The sequence below is a fragment of the Phascolarctos cinereus genome, unplaced genomic scaffold, assembly GCF_003287225.1.
Source record: "Phascolarctos cinereus isolate Bilbo 61053 unplaced genomic scaffold, phaCin_HiC Scaffold_2;HRSCAF=192, whole genome shotgun sequence".
In the NCBI taxonomy this organism is placed as follows: domain Eukaryota; kingdom Metazoa; phylum Chordata; class Mammalia; order Diprotodontia; family Phascolarctidae; genus Phascolarctos; species Phascolarctos cinereus.
In genome coordinates this window covers 103116894-103139348 of record NW_027555625.1, presented here as the reverse complement: position 1 = coordinate 103139348, position 22455 = coordinate 103116894, and the positions used below count along the sequence as shown (strand labels likewise).

Genomic DNA, 22455 nt, shown 5'->3' with positions numbered 1-22455 from the left:
TCCACTATGCTACCCAGTAGTCTCAGTGGTGAGGCTAAGTGACTTCCCCAGTGCCACTCAGCCAATATGTGTCAGGGATAAGACTTGAATCCAAGTTTTGTCTTTATTTTCTCTACCAATAAAAAATTATAGGACTAGAAAGCATATAATAAATATGGCTAAGAGAGAGTTGCTAGCCAGTTTTAGTAAGGTCATAGTAAGAGAACCCCTAGCTACCTTTGATAAGTACCAAGAGGCATTAATGTCACTGTCAATCATTTTTGAATGATAATGGGAAAGAGGAGATGTGACGCAAAATTGGAGAAGGGTAAACATTGCCCAGACTTTCAAAAAACAGAAGAGATGATCTTTAAACTACAGGCCAATGAACTTGACTTTTATTCCTGACAAAATTCTAGAAGATATTGTTAAGGAAAATAGTTATTAGAACCTAGAAAAATAAACAGTGGTCCCAAAGAACCAACATGGCTTCATCAAGATAAGATCATGAACAGGGCAGCTAGGTGGTGCAGTGGATAGAGCACCCGCCCTGGAGTCAGGAGGACCTGAGTTCAAATCTGGCCTCAGACACATGATACGCACTAGCTGTGTGACCCTGGGTAAGTCACTTAACCCCAACTGCCTCACAAAAAAGAAAAGGTCATGACACCTAATTTTGTTTTTTCATTGGGTTCCTAAACTAGTACTGTAGATACAGTGGGGGCAGGTGGAGTGGTGGATGGAAATGTAGTCATAGTTTACCTAGATTTTAAGCTTGATGTAAGGAGAAACTTTTTAACAATCTGCGTTACCTAACAGTGAAATATGCTGCCTTAGAAGGCAGTAGGATCTCTCTTATGAGAGGTCTATAAGCAAATGTAGAGGGAATTTTTCTTTTCCAGGTGAGTTGGAGTATATGGCAATGGACCTAACTTCTAACTGTGACAACTCAGGATTATTGATCATAGAGTACGTAAAAGGGAACAACGAGAAACTGGATTGGATCCAGGTTGTGAAGAGTTTTAAGTGCCAAACTAATGGGTCTGGAACTTTTGTCTGAGTTACTTGACTGTACCTGTAAGTATCTTTAGCCTCCTTATATATTCACTGTTTCAAAGAGAAAGGAGGATGCTATCACAATCTTCAGGAAGTTTTCCATGTAAAAAGACAAGGTAAGAACGTTAGCATCAACGAGTCTTTCTTTGTATGTTCCTGCAACATCTAGCTTAGGCATTGGCATACAGTGGATGTTAACAGAATTGATGATTTAAATGTCATCCTGCCTATAAGGAAGGAAATACATTGGTCAAGCTTGTTAGGAAGTTGATGAAACTGGCCGCCACTACCACTGTACCCATTGTTTGCTATTTCAGAATATAAGTCCAGTCTTTGGATGCTAATTTACCTTTTTCCAGTTTCATCTGTCATAAATATAGCATCACCCCTTTCCCCCAAACCATCTTTCTTAATCAAATTCTTGAAATTTTACTTGTCTAGAGAAACTATGGCTGAATAGGTACATCTCAGTGGCCTAGAGACTGTACTCAATAGATCAAAGACCCGGTTCTTAATGTTTTTGGACTTTCCTATTACGTCAAGCTGGAGTGATGTTGTTGCTGTTGTTGTTGTGTGGTGAAATTAGGTATAAAACTAATCCCTAGAATTGCCTTAAGGCAAAATAATTAATTGCTTCTAAATTCAGAAATGGAAAGCACACAGCTCTGGTAGTCAGGAGAGCCTGGGTAGATCCGCCACTAACTGGCCACATGCCCTTAGCAAAGTCCCTTCGTCCTTGTGGGTCTCCTATTTCCTTGTTCATAAAATGAGGGGGCTGAACAACTCAGGTCCTTTTTAGCTCAGAAATCATATATTCCCATATATATACTTAGAAAAAATCTAAACGTTTTCTTGACTTTCATTTCTGCCTCTTTCTGAACGATATCATAATCATTTGTAGCTAATACAATAGATTCGGTTATAGAGTAGGGACTGGGAATTTTATGAGTGTTTTGTAAGACTCATCTGTCTTTCCCCTATTTTCCACTAAATATTTATTTGCCTATGAGAACAAAATATGTCTCTTTTTGAGATGGGGAGTGCCATATCACCTTATATACCATAAGCCTCTTCCAGTCCTGAGTTATGGGTTGGTGGATTCACAGCCAGCTATATTTGGGTGAAGTCAAGCTCTGATCCCCAAGTATGGCTGTTCTTTGCTTAGTCCTGGCTTTTTCCTAAGCTCAATGGGAGGACCTGGGAAGAAGGGAAAGACAGGTGATGATGCTACTTTTGTTTCTACTTACTTTGCCTCTACACACTGAGCGCACACATTCTACCAGCTGTCCAGTCTCTAGCTGAAATGCCCGGCAGCGCTTCATCTCCTGGTCCCACAGTTTTACAGCTCCTCCTTCTTTAGTCCTAAAAGGGAATAGTAGACATACTGAGAATAAGACCCTTATACCTACCCCACTTTCCATTTCCTTTTCTAATAATCATTTCAGCAAATATACATCAATTTTTGATTCAGCTGGTCTTTGCTAGATAATTGGCATGTCTGAAGAACCATTGTCAAATTTTTCTGGGGGTTATACTTTCATAGTTCATATCCCTTTCAAATTACCATGTAAGAGTTTTAAGTAATGATATTCTATATTTTGAGAGAAGAAAAAAAATATAATCTAGAGAATCAGACTGTGGCTTCTCCTAAATTCTGCCCTCTCCATGATGCTTCTTACCCTTGAAAGAGCTTCAGCAGGGAGCATATTGTAAACACTAAAGAAATTCCATTTGCTTCAGGAGTCCTCAGTGTCTTTCAGGACCCTTTTAAATAAGAAGTCTGCTATTCACTCAACTATCTCCATCTGGGGTTTCTCAAACCAAACTGTACTGATGCTTTTCTACTCTTACACCATCATTGATCATTTGATATAGAAACCTCTTGGATAACAGCAGAGATAGATCTCCTTCCTGAACATGAGAGGTAGGAGAATTAATATGTAAGCATCCCTCCAGAGAAAATCCATACTTCTGAGGAAGAGAAGTTGTTGGCAACCCACCTCCCAGGGACAGACAGAAACAGCGTATTTCTAGAAAATACATAGCTTACGGCCTCTCCTTTCCACCAGTGACTATCAGTCCATCTCGAAGAGTTGTATACATCGTAAAGACTGGGCCTGTGTGAGCTTTGGCCACCAGCCTAATAAGAAAATGGTCCTTCCAGACATAGACATCTCCATTTATGGCGCCAGTGAAAGTGAGGTTGTTCTGGAAGCAAAACAGATGAACAATTTTCAATGCTAGAAATGGGCATGATGCCTTGAATAGATATTTTCTTCATCTGCTCAGCTTCAGTAACAAACCAGAACTATTTATAAGCAAATTCAAAAGAAAAAAAAAGTTAACTCTTGAGCATCTGTCATAATAAAGGCAAGTAAGTAATAGCTGCAGATCATCCTGAATCATGGATAATGCAGAAATTCTTTAGATTTGATTTGGAATACATTACACATTTGTTTATTTTCATTAGTCTACCTTGTTAATGGTATTTTTTCCAGAGCTCCATTAAAATGAATTTTAATCCCATGAGCATATACCAGCTGACAAGAGAGGAAGAAGGCCCAGATACATTCTGAGAGTCAATATTTTCTGTGGATGATCTATAAAGTAAATTAATCCACCCTTGGATCATCAAAAAAGTGAGCATAACCAACAACAAAGCATCAAATGGTTGCAGTGCCACATCAGTCCCAATCTCACGTATGCCTCCCCTATGTCTATGGAAAGGTAGCAACTGTGCCAAAGCCCCACCGGGTGGAACAGGCTGATTCAGGACAGGAGAGATATTCCAAAGGGCTGGGAATTAAACCAATCATGGTTCAATGGAGGAAATCATTTCCCTAGTGTATCTTTTGATGCCTTTCCTAACTGCTAGCTCAAAGAACTTACACAGCCTTGTTTGTTAGGAAGTAGTCACCTACAGGTATGATTTTTATAGCTATGGAGTTGCAAAGGACCTCAGAGGTCATGCAGCACTTCTTAACCTGTGGGTCACAGCTCCATAGGGGGTCACAAAAATTTTGGAAACAGTAAAAGGTTCATGAATGTGCAGTGATCAAAAATTAATTAAAAACCAAATGTGTGACGAACCCAAGGTGTTTCTGGCAGTGCTTGCCTGTGTTGCATTGTACAACTTCACTTCAGCCTTGGCTCTGAACACAAAGCATGTGCACTTTGTACCACACATACCATCATGCCATGCAATGCCAACGAACTCTGCCAAAACACAAAAAGGGGTCACCAGGGGGAAAAGTTTAAGAAGCCCTAGACTAGATTCTAGTCTAACCTCCCTGTGTTACAGATGAGGAAATTGATGCTCAGGTAGGTTAGATTGCCACATGGGTCATGTCTAAGGTGACACTTGAATGCAGGTTCTCTGACTCCAGAGCTAGTCCCTTTTCCTTTGTATCACTAGCAAATCCAGGTTTGGAAGTAGAGGTAAGGGGAAAAAAAGCCCTTTGCTCTGGGAGGAACTTCCTGTGTGATAGAAATACTACTAGAAGGCTTGGAGATGTCTCCTGTTTATAGGACCAATTTCAAACTATGCTTCCCCCATCCCGCACCCTTCAAAAGTGCTGTGTTTGAACTTACAGCACCAAAGGCCACAGAGAGCATTGTCTGCATTTTGGCACCTTCCATGGATCCGATCACTCCTTTCTTGTAGAGCAGGGCACTGCCAGCCAGTGTCCAGAACTTCATGTGCTTGACCCCCACAGATACAAATTGTGTGTCAGAATCTGGACGGAACTCGACCACAAATATTCGCTCAAGGTGGCCCCCCCGGCTGGCAACTTTGGCACCTGCATTAATGAGAAACATCAGCTAAGTTGGTTTCTCAACCCTCCTTTACCCAAAGAACTCTTTCCTGGGAAATTTCACCTTCTGAGGCTTTTACTTTTTAACCCAGCAGTGAAGGGAATTTCCTCAAGAATATCAAGGCCTTTCTACACCAGTGATTGTTGTGCTTCTAACATTTAGCATATGTCGTTTTCTTCCTTTATCACAAAAATGGCCAGAGATCTAACTTATCTGAAGAGGAAATGCTATTTCACCAATAATGATACGATTCTAATAATAGCTAAGATTTCTATAGCCCTCACTATGTGCCAGTCACTGTGCTAAGTGTTTTACAAATATCTCATTGGATCATTATGACAACACTAGGAGGTAGGTACTATCATTATCCCTATTCTCAAGCTAAGGAAACCGAAGCAAACCAAGGTTAAGTGACTTGCCCAGGGTCACACTGCTAGTATCTGAGGCTGGATTTGAACTCAGGTCTTCCTGACTCCAGGTCTAGCACTCTATTCACTATGCTATCCAGTTGTTCTGAAACTATCCCAATAATAATTACAATAATAATAATAACAATAAAACCTTGCTAATAATAGTTATAATACTAACATTTATATAACACTTTTGCTAACTATTATTATTATTAATGTTTGCAAAGTGCTTTATGTTATCACAATTGATCTTCATAACACCCTGGGAGTTGGGTGCTATTATTATCCCTATTTTATAGATAAGAAAACCAAGTGAGGTCAAGTGACCTCTTCAGGGTCCCACCGCAGATAAATGTCTAATTAGAATCTATCTAAAGTCTAATCTAAATAGAGTCTGATCTAGTTAGAGTCTAATTCTAGCTCTAATCCAGAATTTAAGCTTGTGTTGGAGCTAAAAGAGAAAAAGGCAGTTATTCTCTTTACTTTTGCCTTTGTGCTTATTTTTCTGTGTGACCTTGAGATAGTTATTTTACTCTTCTAGTTCTTATAGGAAATAGGAGCAGAAAGTCTTCCTCACACAGTTCCTAGAAGTAGAAAGAGTAGTTATTTTACTCTTCTAGTTCTTATAGGAAAATAGGAGCAGAAAGTCTTCCTCACACAGTTCCTAGAAGTAGAAAGAGAACACAGCCTTAACTTTACCTTCTTGCCATCGCCAGACTGTGATGGTATGCTCAGGGTCTACTCCTACTGACACCAGGAGCTTGCCAGTAGCACTAAAATTGATATAATTAACTCCTTTTGCATGGAAACATCGCAGCATTGAAAGCGTCTGCTTGCTCATTGCATCCCATATGTGAATTGAAGGCGTTGTTCCTGAGAATCGAACAAAATACAATAAAGAATTAGGGTTAAAAGATGCTCAAGTCACCTGTTGGTTTAAATTTATGTAGAAGCCTTATCAAAAGGAGAGAGTAACTTAGGGGCAATTACAATTTCATATTGGGATTAAGAAGTCAACAGCTATTAAATGTCTGGTAATAACTGGAAGAAAATGGGAAAACATCTGTTGCTCATGGAAAGACAGATATTATGTAACTGACAAACAGTAAGGGAGGATTTTATACAAAGAAACAATCTGGGATGGTGTGTGGTCTGTATCTTTAATTCATCTTGATACAACCAGCTGACATGAAACATTGACAGGGTTTTGCAGTGTAGATGCAAACTACTCACAGATGAAACAGCCTTACCTGGGATTTCCACAATATCACCTGCATTGTGTGAGCAATGACAATGAGGAAGCACCAAGGGAAAACAATAGCTCAAATAAGTCATGTTTCTAATACTGAAGCACTCAACACCAGCATCAGAAAACACAAAATTAAATTATAAAATGGACATGAGTTCAATGAAAACAAGCAGGAATATTGGTGAACTAAGCTAAAAACATTGTCTTTTGAAACGACCAAGTTAAAAAAAAATTCTTTTAGAAGAACAAATGTGGGGCAGCTAGTTGACACGGTGGATAGAGTGCCGGCCCTGAAGTCAGGAGGACCTGAGTTCAAATCCGGCCTCAGACCAAACACCTGACACTTACTAGCTGTGTGACCCTGGGCAAGTCACTTAACCCCAATTGCCTAAAAATTAAAACAAACAAACAAGAACAAATGTGAGTCTGTCAGGTCCACCTTTGTAGTTGGCTGGGTCCCCCCAGTTCCCTTGGGTTCCCAGGGCGTAGCTGTGTCAGGAACACTGATTTGGGGAGATTCAGACCAAAACCCCTCCATATCACCCCTTCCAGATCTCACCCTAGCAAACAGTGTATCATAATTATGGCACCATTGCCAAGTGGAATATCCTAGGTTTGTATGTCCTATCAACCTTTCATTTCATATCTTGGGTCTGGGTTTAGATGGGGTTGAGAAGTACTGCACACATATCCTTTGGATGAGAAGTAATATATTTATTGCGGATCCTTCAAATCACCAACCATCCAGAAGGCATACTTAAGTGAAATGTTCAAAGTCAATAACCACACCAAGAAAGAAAGAGTAAAAGGGGAGGTGACAATGACCCAGATTCCACATATGAAATGAAAACCCCCCCATCATTTCCAATAAATCAGTGTCCCTGATCATTTGGGAATACAGAATGTCTTGGTCAATACAGAGAAGCTCCTACCTATCTGGCTGGTGGCTACCACATTTTTATACTTAGGGTGTTGGTTTACAGTCAAACAGAGAATGTCATCAGTGTGTTCCAGATAGAAACTCTGGCTTCCTAAAAAAAAATAATAGAGAAGACTTACTAGCAACACAAAAGACTTTTTAGAACAATATTTCCAAAAGATCATTTTTTTGTATCATTAGAAGTGACTTTGTAAAATGTAAAAAATGAAGTTTAAGATAATGTTGTCCAAACATGGCTCAAAAGAAGAGCCATGAGAGACCACTCCCAGCCTATTTCTTTGCAGAGGGGGAAGGTCCATAGATGTTGCACATTGAACATGTTTTCAGATTTTTCTATGTATTGATTAATCATGCTGATTTTTTTCCTCTTCTCTTTCTTTTTTTCCTTAAAAATACTATTTGTTATGTGGGATGGCTCTCTAGAAGGAGGAAGGATGCTGGGGAAAAACTCTGATGATATAAAAAACAAAAGACATCAATAAAATTTAATTTTAAAAAAATATATTTTCATTTGCAAATGTTACTGATTGATTAATCAATAAATATTTATTAAAGCCCTTAATAACCTGACTGCTTCCTACTTTCCAGTCCTTTTTGTTGTTGTTTAGTCATTTTCAGTCATGTCTGGTTCTTTTTTTTTCTTTGGCTAGGCAATGGGGGTGACTTGCCCGAGGTCACACAGCTAGTAAGCATTATGTGTCTGAGGCTGGATGTGAACTCAGGTCCTCCTGAATCCAGGGCCGGTGCTCTATCCACTAGGCCACCTAGCTGCCCCCATGTCTGATTCTTTCTAACCCTATTTGGGGTTTTCTTGGCCAAGATACCAGAGTGGCTTGCCATTTCATTCTCCAGCTCATTTTACAGACAAGGAAACTGAGGCAAACTGGGTTAAGTGACTTGCCCAGGGTCACACAGCTAGTAAGTGTCTGAGCCCAGATTTAAACTTAGGAAGATGAGTCTTCCTGACTCCAGGCCCTGCACTACTTACACCTTACTCCCCTCTGAGTACTTCTTTATCCAATGGTGCTCCTCACACAACACTCCATTTCCTGACTCTGAGCATTTTCCCTGGTGGTCCCTCATGCCTACTCACTCCTCGTCTTCAACTCTTGGTTTCTCTGGCTTCCTTTGTGTTCTAGATAAAATCCCACCTGCTACAGGGAACTTACCCCTAATTCCCCTATTGCTAGTGTCTTTTCTTGAAGATTATCTCCAATTTATCCTGAATATATCTTGTTTGCACATGTCTATTTGCTTGTTATCTCCCTATTAGATTGTTAGCTTCTTGAGAGCAGGAACTATTTTTGCCTTTCTTTGTAGCCTCAAGTCTTAGCACAGTGCCTGGCATATAGTAGGTGCTTGCTATTTATTTATTTGTCTTGCTTTGACTCATCAGGCACTATATACATTGCAAACACAAAGACAGAAATGAAAGAGTACCTGCCCTCAACAGGAACTCACATTTCTCTTGGAGCAGACAATACACACACACACACACACACACACACACACACACACACATACACACACAATAAGCTTGGTATCTTCAGGAGCATATACTCTTTCCCTGGATGGTAAACAAAACTTCTTTAAATCCTTTCTCCTTTCTGATCTTGATCCTTAAATGTAGAGAACTAGGGATTCCAAATTAAGAAGTGTTTGAGCACTTCTCCAATTTAAGGAATGTTGGGCCTAAGCTTCCCAAAAGTCTGTTTCAAGGGTTGATATCTCAGAAGACCATTTCCAGATGCTAAGCAAAACTGATTCATTAATTTACCATTTGCCAGATACAAAAATATGCCTGCTAAGGGAAATGTAGGAAATGGTAGGGAAAAAGTCAGTTGACTGCAACTAATTAATCATTCCTTATTGGTGAGAAGGCAATATGGTGAAGGGAGCATTGGAATCAATGCATAGCACTCAGGTTCTAGGCTATGCATCGATGTCAATTAGTCATGGGATGGATGGATCTTAGGCAAGTCACAAACTCTCTGGGTCTCAGTTTCCACATATATAAAATGAAGGGATTGGACTAGATCATCTTTAAAGTCTCAATTATAAAGTTCCAAGATCTGCCATTTTACTAAATATGTTTCCCCTAAAAATGACAATTATAAAATGAAAGGGAATTTTTTTTTGCTCACATTCTTGGAAATGAAAAATTCCTATTATTTTCCGTATAATCTCTTTTCCTCTGAAACTAGTAGCTTCAGCACAACTGATCTAAGCATGAAACTCTCAAGGATTCCAAAAGAATCATTATCCTCCTCCCCGAGGCTGTAGCAAGAGTTGACTTGGACTGAGACTGAGGGCAGAAAGAAAGAGGCTTCAATGCCTTGAAGATGGCTCTCAGTATGTTTCAAGAGAAAACAGGTGGAATAAACCTGGACCAAAAAAGGAAGGACACAAAGAGAGATTTGACAAGGGTAGTTTGTTAAATTCCCATCACAACAAAAGAAAAAAATGGGAAAAGTATAAGGATATTCCTGAAAATGATGCCTGTGTTTTGTATTAGGAAGGTTTAGCTTCCTAGTAAATTCCGAATTTCCAAGACTGGGCTCCGTTTTTAATTACCTGTGGAAAGGTTCTGAACTATGCCTGCTGCTGCGGTGTGGAAGATTATATCGGTACCATCATTAAGGTAATGCAGGTTATTACGACAATCAAATCCTCTATAGCCAAAGACGTGATCTAAAGCCAGCTCCTACATTTATGGACAAAAACAAAAATAAAAACAGAGAGGCACCAGAGAATAGAAGAATAGAACAATATTAAGTTAAAATGCAGGCATGCATCAGGAATTGTTTGGTAGACAGTTCAGAGTATCAATTGGTAAAATGACTTCATTCTTGAATAGTTTAGGAGAAAATGAAGGATTCCATTTTGCAACTTCTAATGTACAACAATATATAATATATAAAGTAGAATGGAATAAACCGTAGAGCTTGTTGGTTAAAGTACAAAGTTGCATGAAGTTTTATATCAATAAAATATCCACAGTCTTTAAGTAAATGGAGTCATGGCATGAACTTAAAGGGGCGCTCTGATGAACAGAGCAGAAAAATACTGTACATGCCATCTTGATTTTTCAACTGGGAACTTACCCTAAATAAATTTTCACTTTTAAGGACAGTAGGTATGGTTACAACTCAATGGCATCCTCTCTCTGTTTTGTCCAAGCAGACAAGCAAACCTGTCAGCTCTAATCCCCCAAGACAGTATCTAACAAATTAACAGCAAAACAAGTGAAGCCCCTCACCTCAACCAGCTTCTTTTTTTTGGTGATATTATTCTTCTGCAGTTTCTCCGGCTGGGGAGCTGCCCTGCTCACTGGTGGCCTGAAACAGACATTGGCCAAGATAAGCATCAAGGTTGACAATGGACTTTTAGAGATCTTCCCATTCAGGAACACTACCTGTGGACAAGTGTGGCTTTTTAAGATCACTTGTCCGATTCATTTCTCTTCTCCCATTCTCTTTCGTTTTGGAGTTCTTCCTTTTTGCACAGTAGGAGTAACTTCAGACAATGTTAATGGTGGCAGCATAGGCTTGAATGATCTCTCCATACCTAAGCTACTCACTTTAATTAAATGTCTTGAGGTAATCTCTGTTCCTTATTTCTTGCATCAGAGAAGCTTGAAAGAATGAATGCAATTTCCAAAGGCCTTTGACTTAAGAATAAGGAGTGGACTGACTGTCATGGAGAGACTCTGGCCTCCTTTTAGCAGAACATATTGAGGAGAGACCACACTTTTCCATTCATTACCTACTGGCTATGTATCAACATAAGGACATACTCCTTGTTTCCAGGAAGTCTCAAAACTCCAATTTCTATTCTTATCTACTTATTTTAGAGACAATGGCATGGGATGCAACCACTAGAATTTTGAGAACCGAGTATTTGTAGAACATGGATAAAATTCTAATCATTCAAAAAGACAAAGAAGTTTTTTTTTTAAAAAATAGTCCAGGGTACAGTTAGTTGTATGACGAACAGATAATTTCATTCTGTAAAGAATATGCCAGATAAGAGATCAAATTTTGTTTCATCAAACATCTAGGCTAAAAACTCATCATCTGTGTTCTATGGGAAGCTCAGGGTGTTACGACAACTGGGAGAAGAATTTAGCTAAAGGAAGGTACTCAATTCATTCCTCAAATTTTCTGAAAAACCAAAATAGTCTTCTAGCTCATGTCCGGGCCCACATCAGACTATTATAGAAAAGGTCAAGCTATTCATTAGCACTCCTCAAAAGCTATTTTACTCATCCATTTGAAGGATAAAATTTCACACAAGCTAATTGACAGATTCTGTAATGTGATTCACCCATACATCAATCATGGATTTCTTAAAAGTGAATAATTTTTAATGTGCTGTGTAGATATAATAGTCCAATGTAGATATTTCCTAAAATTCACTTCTACGATGATACAGAAAGAAGAAAGGTACAAATGCTAAAGCAGCTCATTGTGTATTCACTAAATACATCAGTTAACTAGTCTTGTGATACGTGAAGAGAAAAAATTACCTGGATCCCCTTGTAAGCAGCAAACAAAGCCAAGTAAGAAACTTAGTACGGTATAGAGGAGCACTGGCAAATCATTTTATTCATGCACAAGCATTTTTCAAGGGAACAGACATTCCTGTGTGGCACAAACCATGCTTTTCAAGCATGCCAGCAAAGGACTAAAACAGAAACGAAAGAGTGCACCAGTCTACAAATGCAGAAAGCTCCTACCCTGGCATCACTGGGCAAGCTCTGCACTAAAGCGCCTACAGAATAGGGAGAAAAAAGGAAGCTCTGTCAATGCTTCCCACACACTTTACGTGAAGTTACTAACGCCTCCTATGGACTTTGGCTATTTTTGTGTGTGCCATCGACAAATTGTTGTTGTCAGAAACATAATAACATCCTCCTGAATGCTGTGGAGAGTTTGGTACAATGGAGGTTTTGTTTTCGATTCAAATCTACCTCATAATTTAGCCTAATAATTCCCAATGTTTACTGGTAGGCCAACTTGCTTGCTGGAACAGTTTGGCATTTTTTCCCACTGGGGAAAACAAGACACCTTTATTTTCTCTGAAACTGTTCAATCAAAACAGATTACATAATCGTCAGTGATAATTGGACCAAATGGTACTATAGTAACCACCAAATAACGGGCAGAAAGCAATTCTCTGCACAGCTACATCCCCAGCTCACGTCACTGATAACTAAATTGAGGGAAATCAGGATGCTGGGGGCATGCCATTTCACACGGTTAGACACTTCCTTTCTCCACATTAATTGTCCCTTCCCATGACATCTGCTCTTTTTTCTGTTTTAGTAGAACTTTCAAATGAAATTCCTGGGTTTACTCTTTTACCTAAGGGTGTTTAAGTATATGATAAAAGCAAGCCAGGGATTGTGATGAGAGCAAGAGGACAATATGGTTATGGCATGGTTCATAAAGAATTGTTTAATATTAAACACATGGTTTATTTTCAAGAAACACACAGGCTGTGGATATATATGTACATATATGTATATGTATATATACATATATAATCTATGTAGAAAGAGTATGCATACAAACACAAATATCATATATTTATATATACATGGATGTATATATATACACACAAAGGCATTCAATGCATTTTTCACCTTTATATTCATTTAAAAAACTGAAATGTAAAGCAATATCAGAAAGTGTTTCTTCTTTTTTTCACAAGCATATGATCAAAGCTATATTGATTCCAAACTGAAGATGAGAGGGGCAAGGGGAAGAGACCTGCATTGTAGCAAATTAAGCAAATTATAAGTATTTACTCTTTGGGACTTTTTCTTCATGAAAACTTAGTACTGAAAATTCATAGAAAACCTGAGCTTTTCCAGTGTATTGTTAATACTTACTTGACAATTCCCTGCCTCCAAAGGAAAGCAAGTTAAAACATAATACAAGTATTAAAGCCTTCTTTCTAGTTATCCATTAAATTTCGAACACTGGATACTAAGAATTATTCAGTGGCTCTAAATCCTTCCAGATTTAGACTCCACCAGAGATATGGCCTTGTAAAAAGCTGCTCTCGGTGGGCAGAGTAGGGTAAGGGGGAATTCACTCAACTTAAACCGATGAACTTTTTGTAGTCAGTTGGTTACTCCAAATGCCACACAGGGCGAGAGGTAGGAGAACAATATGCTCAGTTAGGGCACATAAATGGCAAAAGTGCACAAATGGGGCAAGAGTTATGGTAAAGGAAGGATGAAGAAAGAAAGAAAGAAGGAATGAAGAGAAAGAAATGAAGAGAAAGAAAGGAAAAAGGAAGAATGGAAGGAAGAAAGACTATAGGAAAAATAGTGAGTCTCAGAGAAATGGGAGGGAAAGGATTGAGAAAGGAAGGACAAAGAAGAAAGAGGGACTTAACAGGAAAAATAGTGAGTCTCTGACAGGGGAGGGAGGAAAAGGATGTGAGAAAGAATTGTTTTATCAAATACTCAGGATAAGAAAGATACAAAAGTTTAGCAAGAGAAAATGAAACAAAAATAAACACTGGGCAGATTAGAAGAAAAAATCAAAAGGTGTAAATCATAGAGAACACAAGAAGAAGTAAGCAAACTCAGGTACAGGCCACTAAGGGTCTAACTCTATATTTTGTCTAATGCTCAATCTATTGTATTTCATCAACAGCGGCCTTCCTCTGGTTCAGGACTGGGCCATGCAGCCTATGCAAATGGGCTAGTGTGGCACTTTTAAGAGCCCCAAGGTGGGAAGGGGCAGCGTTCCCAAGGTGGCCATAGCCCACACACAGGCCATGCAGTGATGGATGGCATAGGTGATACTAAAGCAGAAGCTTGGGCATAGTTGAGATGACACTGACATCCAACAGCTCTGTTACTAAAACATAAGACTTGGACTCGCTTCAAGGTGTGCACAGCTTTCACTGCCTCAGCATCCAGAATGGTAAGAGGTCATCTAGTGCCACCCCCCCATTTTACAGATGAGGAAACTGAGGCCCACGAAGAGGAAATGATGTGCCCTAGGATACACAGGTGGTAGGCAGTAGTGCCAGGATTTGAACCTACACTCTTTGACTCTAGATGCATTACTTATTTTATTCCCATGCTGCATTTCAACTCAAATTGGCAGGAAGTTTTCCCTAACACTGAGGCTAAATCTGCCTCTCTGTCACATCTACCCATTTTTCCTTTCCATTTCAACCTTGTGGGGTTGAGCAGAATATATATGTATGTGTGTGTGTGTGTGTGTGTGTGTGTGTATAAGTACATATACGTGTATATAAATTTCTTTCAGTATGACAGCCTTTAAAATACTTGAAAAAGAGAGTTGTCATGTCTCCCTAATCCCTGCTCCCATCTTTTCTAATCCAGGCTAAGCATCTCCAATTGCTTTAACCGATCTTTATTTGGCATAGTTCCCTAAAAAGCTTAGATGTACTTCAGCTTGTCATTGTCCTTCCCAAAATGTGGCTTCTAGAACTGTGAGAGGAGATGTGGTACGTTGAAGAGAATGCTGCTGGACTTGGATTCAGGAGAGTCCTGTGTCAAATCTCACCTCTCACACTTAATAACTGTGGACAGTTAATTTACCACTTGGAGCCTTGGTTTCCTCATATGCAAAATAAAGATAATAACATTTGTAGTACCCACTTCAGGGAGTTAGGTGGCACAGTGGATGCAGTGCCTAGGCAGGAAGACTCCTCTTCAAGAGTTCAAATCTGACCTCAGACACTTACTAGCTGTGTGACCTTGGGTAAGTCACTTAATCCAGGTTTGCCTCAATTTTTTCATTTGTAAAATGAGCTGGAGAAGGAAATGGCAAACCACTCCAGTATCTTTGCCAAGAAAACCCCAAATGGGGTCATGAAGAGTTGGAGACAGCTGAAAGGACCATACAAAAAAGTATCCATTTGGTAGTGCTGTTGTGAGGATGAAATGAGACAATATACGTAAAGAACTTCATAAACCTTGTAGCAGCATATAAATGTCAGCTATTAGTATTATTACCTGAATATAATACTCCATTTGCAATCAGAATAGAGCAAGTATGGTAAGACTATCTGCTCCCTTGTTCTGGACACTATGCTTTTCTTAATGCAACCTAAGATTGAATTCTTTTTTTCTTCTTTTTTTCTGGCTGTCAGGACTCATTCAGCTGGGAGTCCATTAGAATCCTCAGATCTTCTTCATATCAAGTTTTTAGTACCTGTGACTCAGCCATCACATACTTGAGTAATTGATTTTTTAAAAATCCAAATATAGTACTTAAATTTTTATCTCATAAGATTTGGTCCATCATTCTAGTCAGTTGAATTCTCTTTGAATCTTGAATCTGAAATTTATACTATTAGCTATATCTCTTGGTTGGAAATTTGATAGCTATGCCATCTATGCCTTCATCCAAAGCATTGGAAAGTAGTTTTATAGCACAGGGTCAAGGACAGATCGCTGAGACACGCACTAGAGACCGCCCTTCAAGATGAAATAAGCCCTGTCAGCAGACTATATTATGACAACAAATGATGGTGATTGCATTCAAAGTTGGAAGGGATGCTGGGGCCAGCTCATACTGGCTTGCAAGAGCAGATTGTTAAATTTTGAGTGTGAGCGTTTACACTTTGGAGATTGGCCAGTGCTACAAATCAGGACTTGATTTATTGTTTTGTTGTTTTCTAGGCTTAAGAAAATTATGGAGAAAATATCAGTAATAGAGATTAAACTAAAAAGTGTGTTGTGCACACTTTCTTTTAAAATGGAGAGCCAGTTGTTCAACATTTATTTACCAGCACACCCTTGCTCTTTAGAAATTATTTAGTTTATTGCTCTCATTTTATAGATAAGAGAAATGAGACCTAGACAGCTGAAGTGACTATTTCCCCCTCCGCTTCAAAAAGTCTTCAGAGCTAACAAATGGAAGGACTGGACAAATTTGTGATATGTAATACACATTTGGAAGAGAGCGTTGAGCAAAGAGTTCATTAATAGAAAACAAATTATTGGGTCTGAATGGCTAAGAAATTAATCAAAATCCAAAGAGAAACTAATTGGAGAATCAATAGGGGAGGAAAAGTATTGAAAGCAAAGAGACATGAATTCCCATTAAACTTTTAAAAGAGAAAAGGAAGTGGGAGAGATTTAGCAATTTTTTAAATGAGGTAAGTCAGGTAATGTATAAAACTCTCATCCTTCAGGAAAAAACAAAACAAAACAAAACACGATGCTCAAATTCTAAATTGTATTAGAAACCGTTCAAAGTTTTGTCAGAACATTTTGTGAAACTTCATACTCCATCCTATTCTTGAGTGTATATATACAAGCAAATATGTGTATACAAGCACACACAAGCACGCATGCGTGCAGTTATGCTCCAAGATGGTCTCAGAGAGGTCCATATCCAAATAGAGGTCTACATTCCAATCTCTTAGGCATGCTCTGCTTATTAAATCAAAAGTAATAGAGCTTTCCCAACCTCTTCCAGGATTATAAGAGCTGCCTGAAAGGCTGCTCCAGTTTTCCCTTCACACTAAAAAATGTAAAGAATGATGGTGAAATAAAATGGGAATGATGACTGTGAATTCTGCTGGACACACCTATCACCTTGATGTGGCCACATGATAAAAGGCACTGGAGCTAAAATAATGATGAATTCCTTACTCTTAGTGATTTCCATGATCCAAATAAGTATCAAACGACCCAAGTGAAAGAAGATGAGATAGAAACTTTTATACCAGATTTGGTGGGTGTTACCAGTTAATCATTCACAAATATTTGTTAAGGATTTATGAGGCACTGGGCTAAGCCCTGGGAATACTAAGAAAAGCAAAAATAGTCCCTAGCCTCAAAGAGCTTACAATATAATGAGGGAGACGTATGTATGTAAATAGGTATATTCCAGGTCCTTGAGAGAGAGTGAAGGGAGGGAATAAGGATTAGTTAAGCACCTACTAATGTCTCTATGAGATATGTACTATTATTATCCCCATTTTACATATGGGGAAACTGAGGCAGACAGAAGGTTAATTTGTCCAGGGTCACACAGCTAGTAAGTGCCTGACACTGGATTTGAACTTGGGTCTTCCCGACTGCAGGCACAGCATTGCTCTACCCACTGCACCACCTAGCTGCTTGTGGCCCTCAACTGGCCAAGGAGTGATGTTCTTTAAATGTTAATGTGTTAACGTTCTTTAAAAAAAATCAGGGAAACCCTCCATTCCAAACACTAACATCACTTTAAGCAATATATGAGCTTTCAAATGATATATGTGTGTGTGTGTGTGTGTGTGTGTGTGTGTGTGTGCGTGCGTGCGCATACATATATCTTTTAAAGCAATATATGAGCTAGAAATGCCCCTTTAAATTTACTTTGAGAATACCTTCTTGGCTATCAGATAAGTAGCCTATAATGGAGAGAAAAAGAAGAAAGTAATCTGACATTGGAAGCAACTATTTTCTCAGACCCAAGTATCTGAATGACCAGTTAGGTCCTTGATTAGAAGAAATATAAACCAACAGCTAAAATATGGAGTACACTCCTGTGAATAAAATTTGTCTTCTTCCAAGTGGAAAATGCTTACTATCTATTTGAGGTATTTTCCTCCCTACTGTAAGACTGGATCCATCAATCAAATCAATCCCATCCCACTTAAAATAGCTGACTAGACGCTACATCTGACACTTCTGTCATATGAAAACATGTCTCTATTTAACCAATCATAACTCTTGACTAAGTATGGGAAAGAACTGTTATCAGTTTAGATGTCCTTGAGAACCACTGGATGAACTGGAGTGACATTGCATAAAAATATTTTCAGATTGGTTGACAAAAACTTGGTCATGCCCTATGAGCCACTTATAAAATAGCAGATAAATTTGGAACCTAGAGATTAGAGAGTCTGGCAGCTTAGTGGGGATCACCTTCCACAGAGAAAAAAAGAAAGGGAGAAAAGGGACTTGGTGAGGGAAAAAAAAGACCTGATCTTGGCCTTGGTCTTGATCTCTTATCCTCACACCCACACCCTTGGTGAGAAGAGAAGTTTATGAGCTTCAGAAGGTATGGGAAAATTCAGATTTCCCACTGGCATCCTAGGAGTGTCCCTGGAATAGTTGATGGCAGTGTCTGTATCAGGAGCTGAGAACAGATTGGATGCAATGAAAAAAGGGCAGATTCAAAGCTCTACCAGGAACCCAGCAGAAATGTTACACTATACTTAATGGTAACATCTTGATGACTCTGTCTAAAGGACTTCTAGGAGTTGGGTGCCACTTCCTTTGACAAACATGCTCTAAGTTTGGTCTTACATTCCACAATACTCTATGTATTTGGGGGAGAATGTTTAGACTTTTAGGGGAACCATTCTTATATGACTTTAGCAAATACTCCTAACTAAAAGCTAATTAATTCCAGCTTCCCAATGTCAATTGATAATCATGAGGATAAACACACAAGCAGGAGCTTGGAGCTATAGCATTAGAAGAACTTCTCATTCTCTCAATGATTCTCCCAGATCTGCGAAGGAAGATGTAGTGAGACAAGTTCTGAGGACCCAGGCTGGTAACTGAATGAAAATTGGGTGAGCATAGCCACAAAGTCAATGTGTGCTAGGCTTGAGTAGATAGGTGCTCACTGAAGGAGGAATATGATTTCCTAGTCTTACTCATTGCCTCCTATAGTTTCCTAACACTTTAACTATATTCTTTGTCTCTTGGTGTCCTCTTTATGGTAAAACAAAACAAGCTATTCCAAAATTCATAGTAAATTTAAATCCTTTTTATGATATCAAACCCCAAAACTATTAATTGTGTAGATAACATTACTTCAAACAACACAGAAAAGGACAATAGAAAAATGAATAAGTAACTTCATTTCTAAATGTCACTTAATCTTTTTATTTTAAAATCAGATGACTACTCTAGAATTGCAATGGAATTATCTAGCTAGGTAACAAATTTTTTCTTTTTTCTTTTTTTCGGGGGGTGGGGGGAGTCTGAGCCTCTGATTTTACTGGTTTGGTAACTCCCAGTAAGGAAATTCCCCCTATTAATGCAGACCCGCAATCATTAATCTTAGGGAGTTGTCTGGGGACACTGATATCAACAGCTCTCAAAGTGTGGTCCCCAAGACATTTTCAGGAGGTCAGCAAAGTCAGAACTATTTTCATAATAATGCTATGGCATCATTTGCCCTTTTTACTCTTGTTCTCATCCAGGTGTACATCCAGGTGTACAATGTATGAATGAAAGATTTAGTTGCAAACATGAAGACAGTTCATATCTCATCTGAGAACTGTACCTATGCCTTACAAATGGGTGAATCTAGAGACATGGTTCGACTCGCTGTTTTACTTTTATCTGTTCTGTATTAGCACCAACTAATCATTGAAGAAGATCTTTTATGTGAATGTTTGCCAGCAAACACAAGTGGTGCTGAAATATTCAGTGTTGAGCAACTTTTTTGAATCTCACCGTTTATCCTGGAGCAATTGTGCTGACCTTTGCACTGATTGTGCAAAAGCAATTGTGGGCAAAACTGCTGGTGACTTAGTACACACGGATCAAGGCAATGGCACCAAACTGTACTACGGTCGTTATATTCTTCATTGTCATGGACTCTCAATATAGTTAGTATTTAATATTATTTAGCAAAAAAGATGCCAATTTTACTTAAGAATATCTTTGATAAAACAATAAAAATTATTCACTGTATTAAATCTCGACCTTGAGTACATGTCTTTTTCTGTGAGATAAAATGAAAAGTTAGCATAAACTTGTGTGACTGCAAGGTATGAGCTGCTTTTTTCAAGAAATATCAGTTTTACTTGAAAAACAACTGACACAAACTATGATCATTCAGACATGGGTATTTGGCAATGTCCTGAAAATGAATGAAGTGAACCTGTCACTTCCTGGGAAACAACTGACAGTATTTGTTGCCATTGATAAAATTTAAGCTTTCAAGTGAAAATTAGAACTTTGGAAAACTTGTATCTGCTATGGTGACCTTGACAGCTTCCCAGCATTTAAAGACTTCTCTGATGAGATTGGTGGTGATAATTTGCTGGTGATGATCATGAATGTGATTTTTTTATATCACACAGTGAAGTGTGTTAGCATTTGGAAGATCTGCCTAACTCAATTGAACCAATATTTTCCAGGTGACCAAATGCATGATGTTATATGTTACTATCCCACTCTGGCAGAACAAACCACATGGAGCTGCTCGAAGGGTAGTGAGGAGGATTGGAACTAACCTGCCCTTGAAGCCATGTCCTCGGGCATCCTTTCAGACACTACCCAACATCTCTGACCTATATCTGAGCGATGTGCCCCCTGTCCCTACTTTGGCTGATATTGCCTGGATAGCAGCAGATGAAGAGGAAACCTATGCTCGAGTCAGGAGTGACACCCGGCCTTTGCAGCATAAATGGAAGCCCAGCCCACTGTTTGTCATGCAGCACAATGCCTCAGTGCCCAACCTTCGAGGGCCAGAAGAGAAGCTCCTGGCCTTGAAGAAGCCTGGCCTACCAGCCCTGAGCCGAACCACTGAACTACAAGATGAGCTGAGTCACCTACGCAGCCAGATTGCCAAGATTGTGGCAGCAGATGCAGCTTTGGCTTCATTAACGCCAGATTTCTTATCTTCAGGAAGCTCAAATGTCCCTCTCCCTTACCTTGTTTTGGATCCTCATTCCAATTTACAACTTCCTTTGTCATTAGTGACATCACAGAGGAGGCTGAGTTAGAAGGCCCTGAGCTTCCATCGGTTTCCATGCTTTGTTCTGCCAGCTCTGAATGTTGCAAAACTGACTCCAAAGCTGCCTGCAGCTTTGCATGCATGGTAAAAGATCCATTTAAAATGCAAGATAGTTTAATGGATTGTAATGTAACAGTGTGAAAAGTTCATTGATATGGTTCCAGAATCCACATGGCAACTAATCTTCAAGAAATTACTACTTTGCTGAGTTTTGACCTTGTATCAAAGAATATCCGCAGTTATACGGAAAGTCTATTAAAATACTCTTCCCTTTTCCAACTACTCATGAATAATCAGATGTTATTCACACACTTCAACCAAAGCAACATATCACAACATATCGAATCCAGAAACAGATATGAAAATTTAGCTGTCTTCTCTTAAGCAGGATATTAAAGAAACTTGCAAAAATGTAAAACAATGCCATAGTTCTCACTATAATTTGTTTTGGAAAATATAATTATTTTTCATAAAAATATGCTATTTATATTAACATGTAATGAGTTTATCATTGTTATTTTTAAATGAATTAATAAATATTTTAAAATTCATCAACCTTAATTTGTAACATTACAGATATCAATAGATATAACCCACAAAAGCTCTTTGGGGTCCTCAATAATTTTATGAATGTAAAGGGGTCCTGAGAGCAAAAAGTTTGGGAACTGCTAGGTGAAGTGACTTGTCCAGCATCACACAGTCATTATGCATCAGAGGAAAGATTTGACTCCAGGTCCTTTTGACCCTGGGCAACTAGATGGCACAGTGGATAGAATGCTGACCCTGAGTTCAAATCTGGCCTCAGACACTTACTGTCTGTGTGACCCTGGGCAAATCACTTAACCCTGTTTGCCTCAGTTTCCTCATCTGTAAAAGGAGCTGGAGAAGGAAATAGCAAACTGTTACAGTATCTTCACCAAGAAAACTCCAAATGGGATCACAGAGATTCAGATATAACTGAAAAAACTCAACTTCTTGACCCCATTTATATATTGTAATTTTAATTCTCTATAACACACTTAAATCAATTGGCTGATGGAGAGCAGAATTCTTGTCATTCTCTACCTGTGTTTTAGAGCTGTTCTGAGGGCATGGCTCCCAAGAACTGAATAGAAAGATGAATAGGACTGGTGGGCAAGATGGGAACATCATACATATAGAAATGCTTTGGAGTAGACGGTTGAACTTGCATGGGGTGAAATGTATCAGTCATTTTTGCATGTTTATATTTGGGCTGAAGCTACCCCAAAACTG

At 38.9% G+C, this 22455-nt stretch overlaps 1 protein-coding gene and 1 pseudogene across 1 annotated transcript in view; one reads left to right on the top strand and one right to left on the bottom strand.

Annotated features, from left to right (window-relative positions):
• EML6 (EMAP like 6) overlaps window positions 1-22455 on the bottom strand; it is a 295107-nt gene that overhangs the window by 17691 nt on the left and 254961 nt on the right. Inside the window, 7 exon segments of the mRNA XM_078149518.1 lie at window positions 2283-2397; window positions 3086-3243; window positions 4627-4835; window positions 5961-6134; window positions 7443-7541; window positions 10025-10154; window positions 10710-10788. Coding sequence (XP_078005644.1) covers window positions 2283-2397; window positions 3086-3243; window positions 4627-4835; window positions 5961-6134; window positions 7443-7541; window positions 10025-10154; window positions 10710-10788 — 964 coding nt within the window.
• Window positions 20580-21342, top strand: LOC110215053 (mitochondrial fission regulator 1-like pseudogene; annotated as a pseudogene).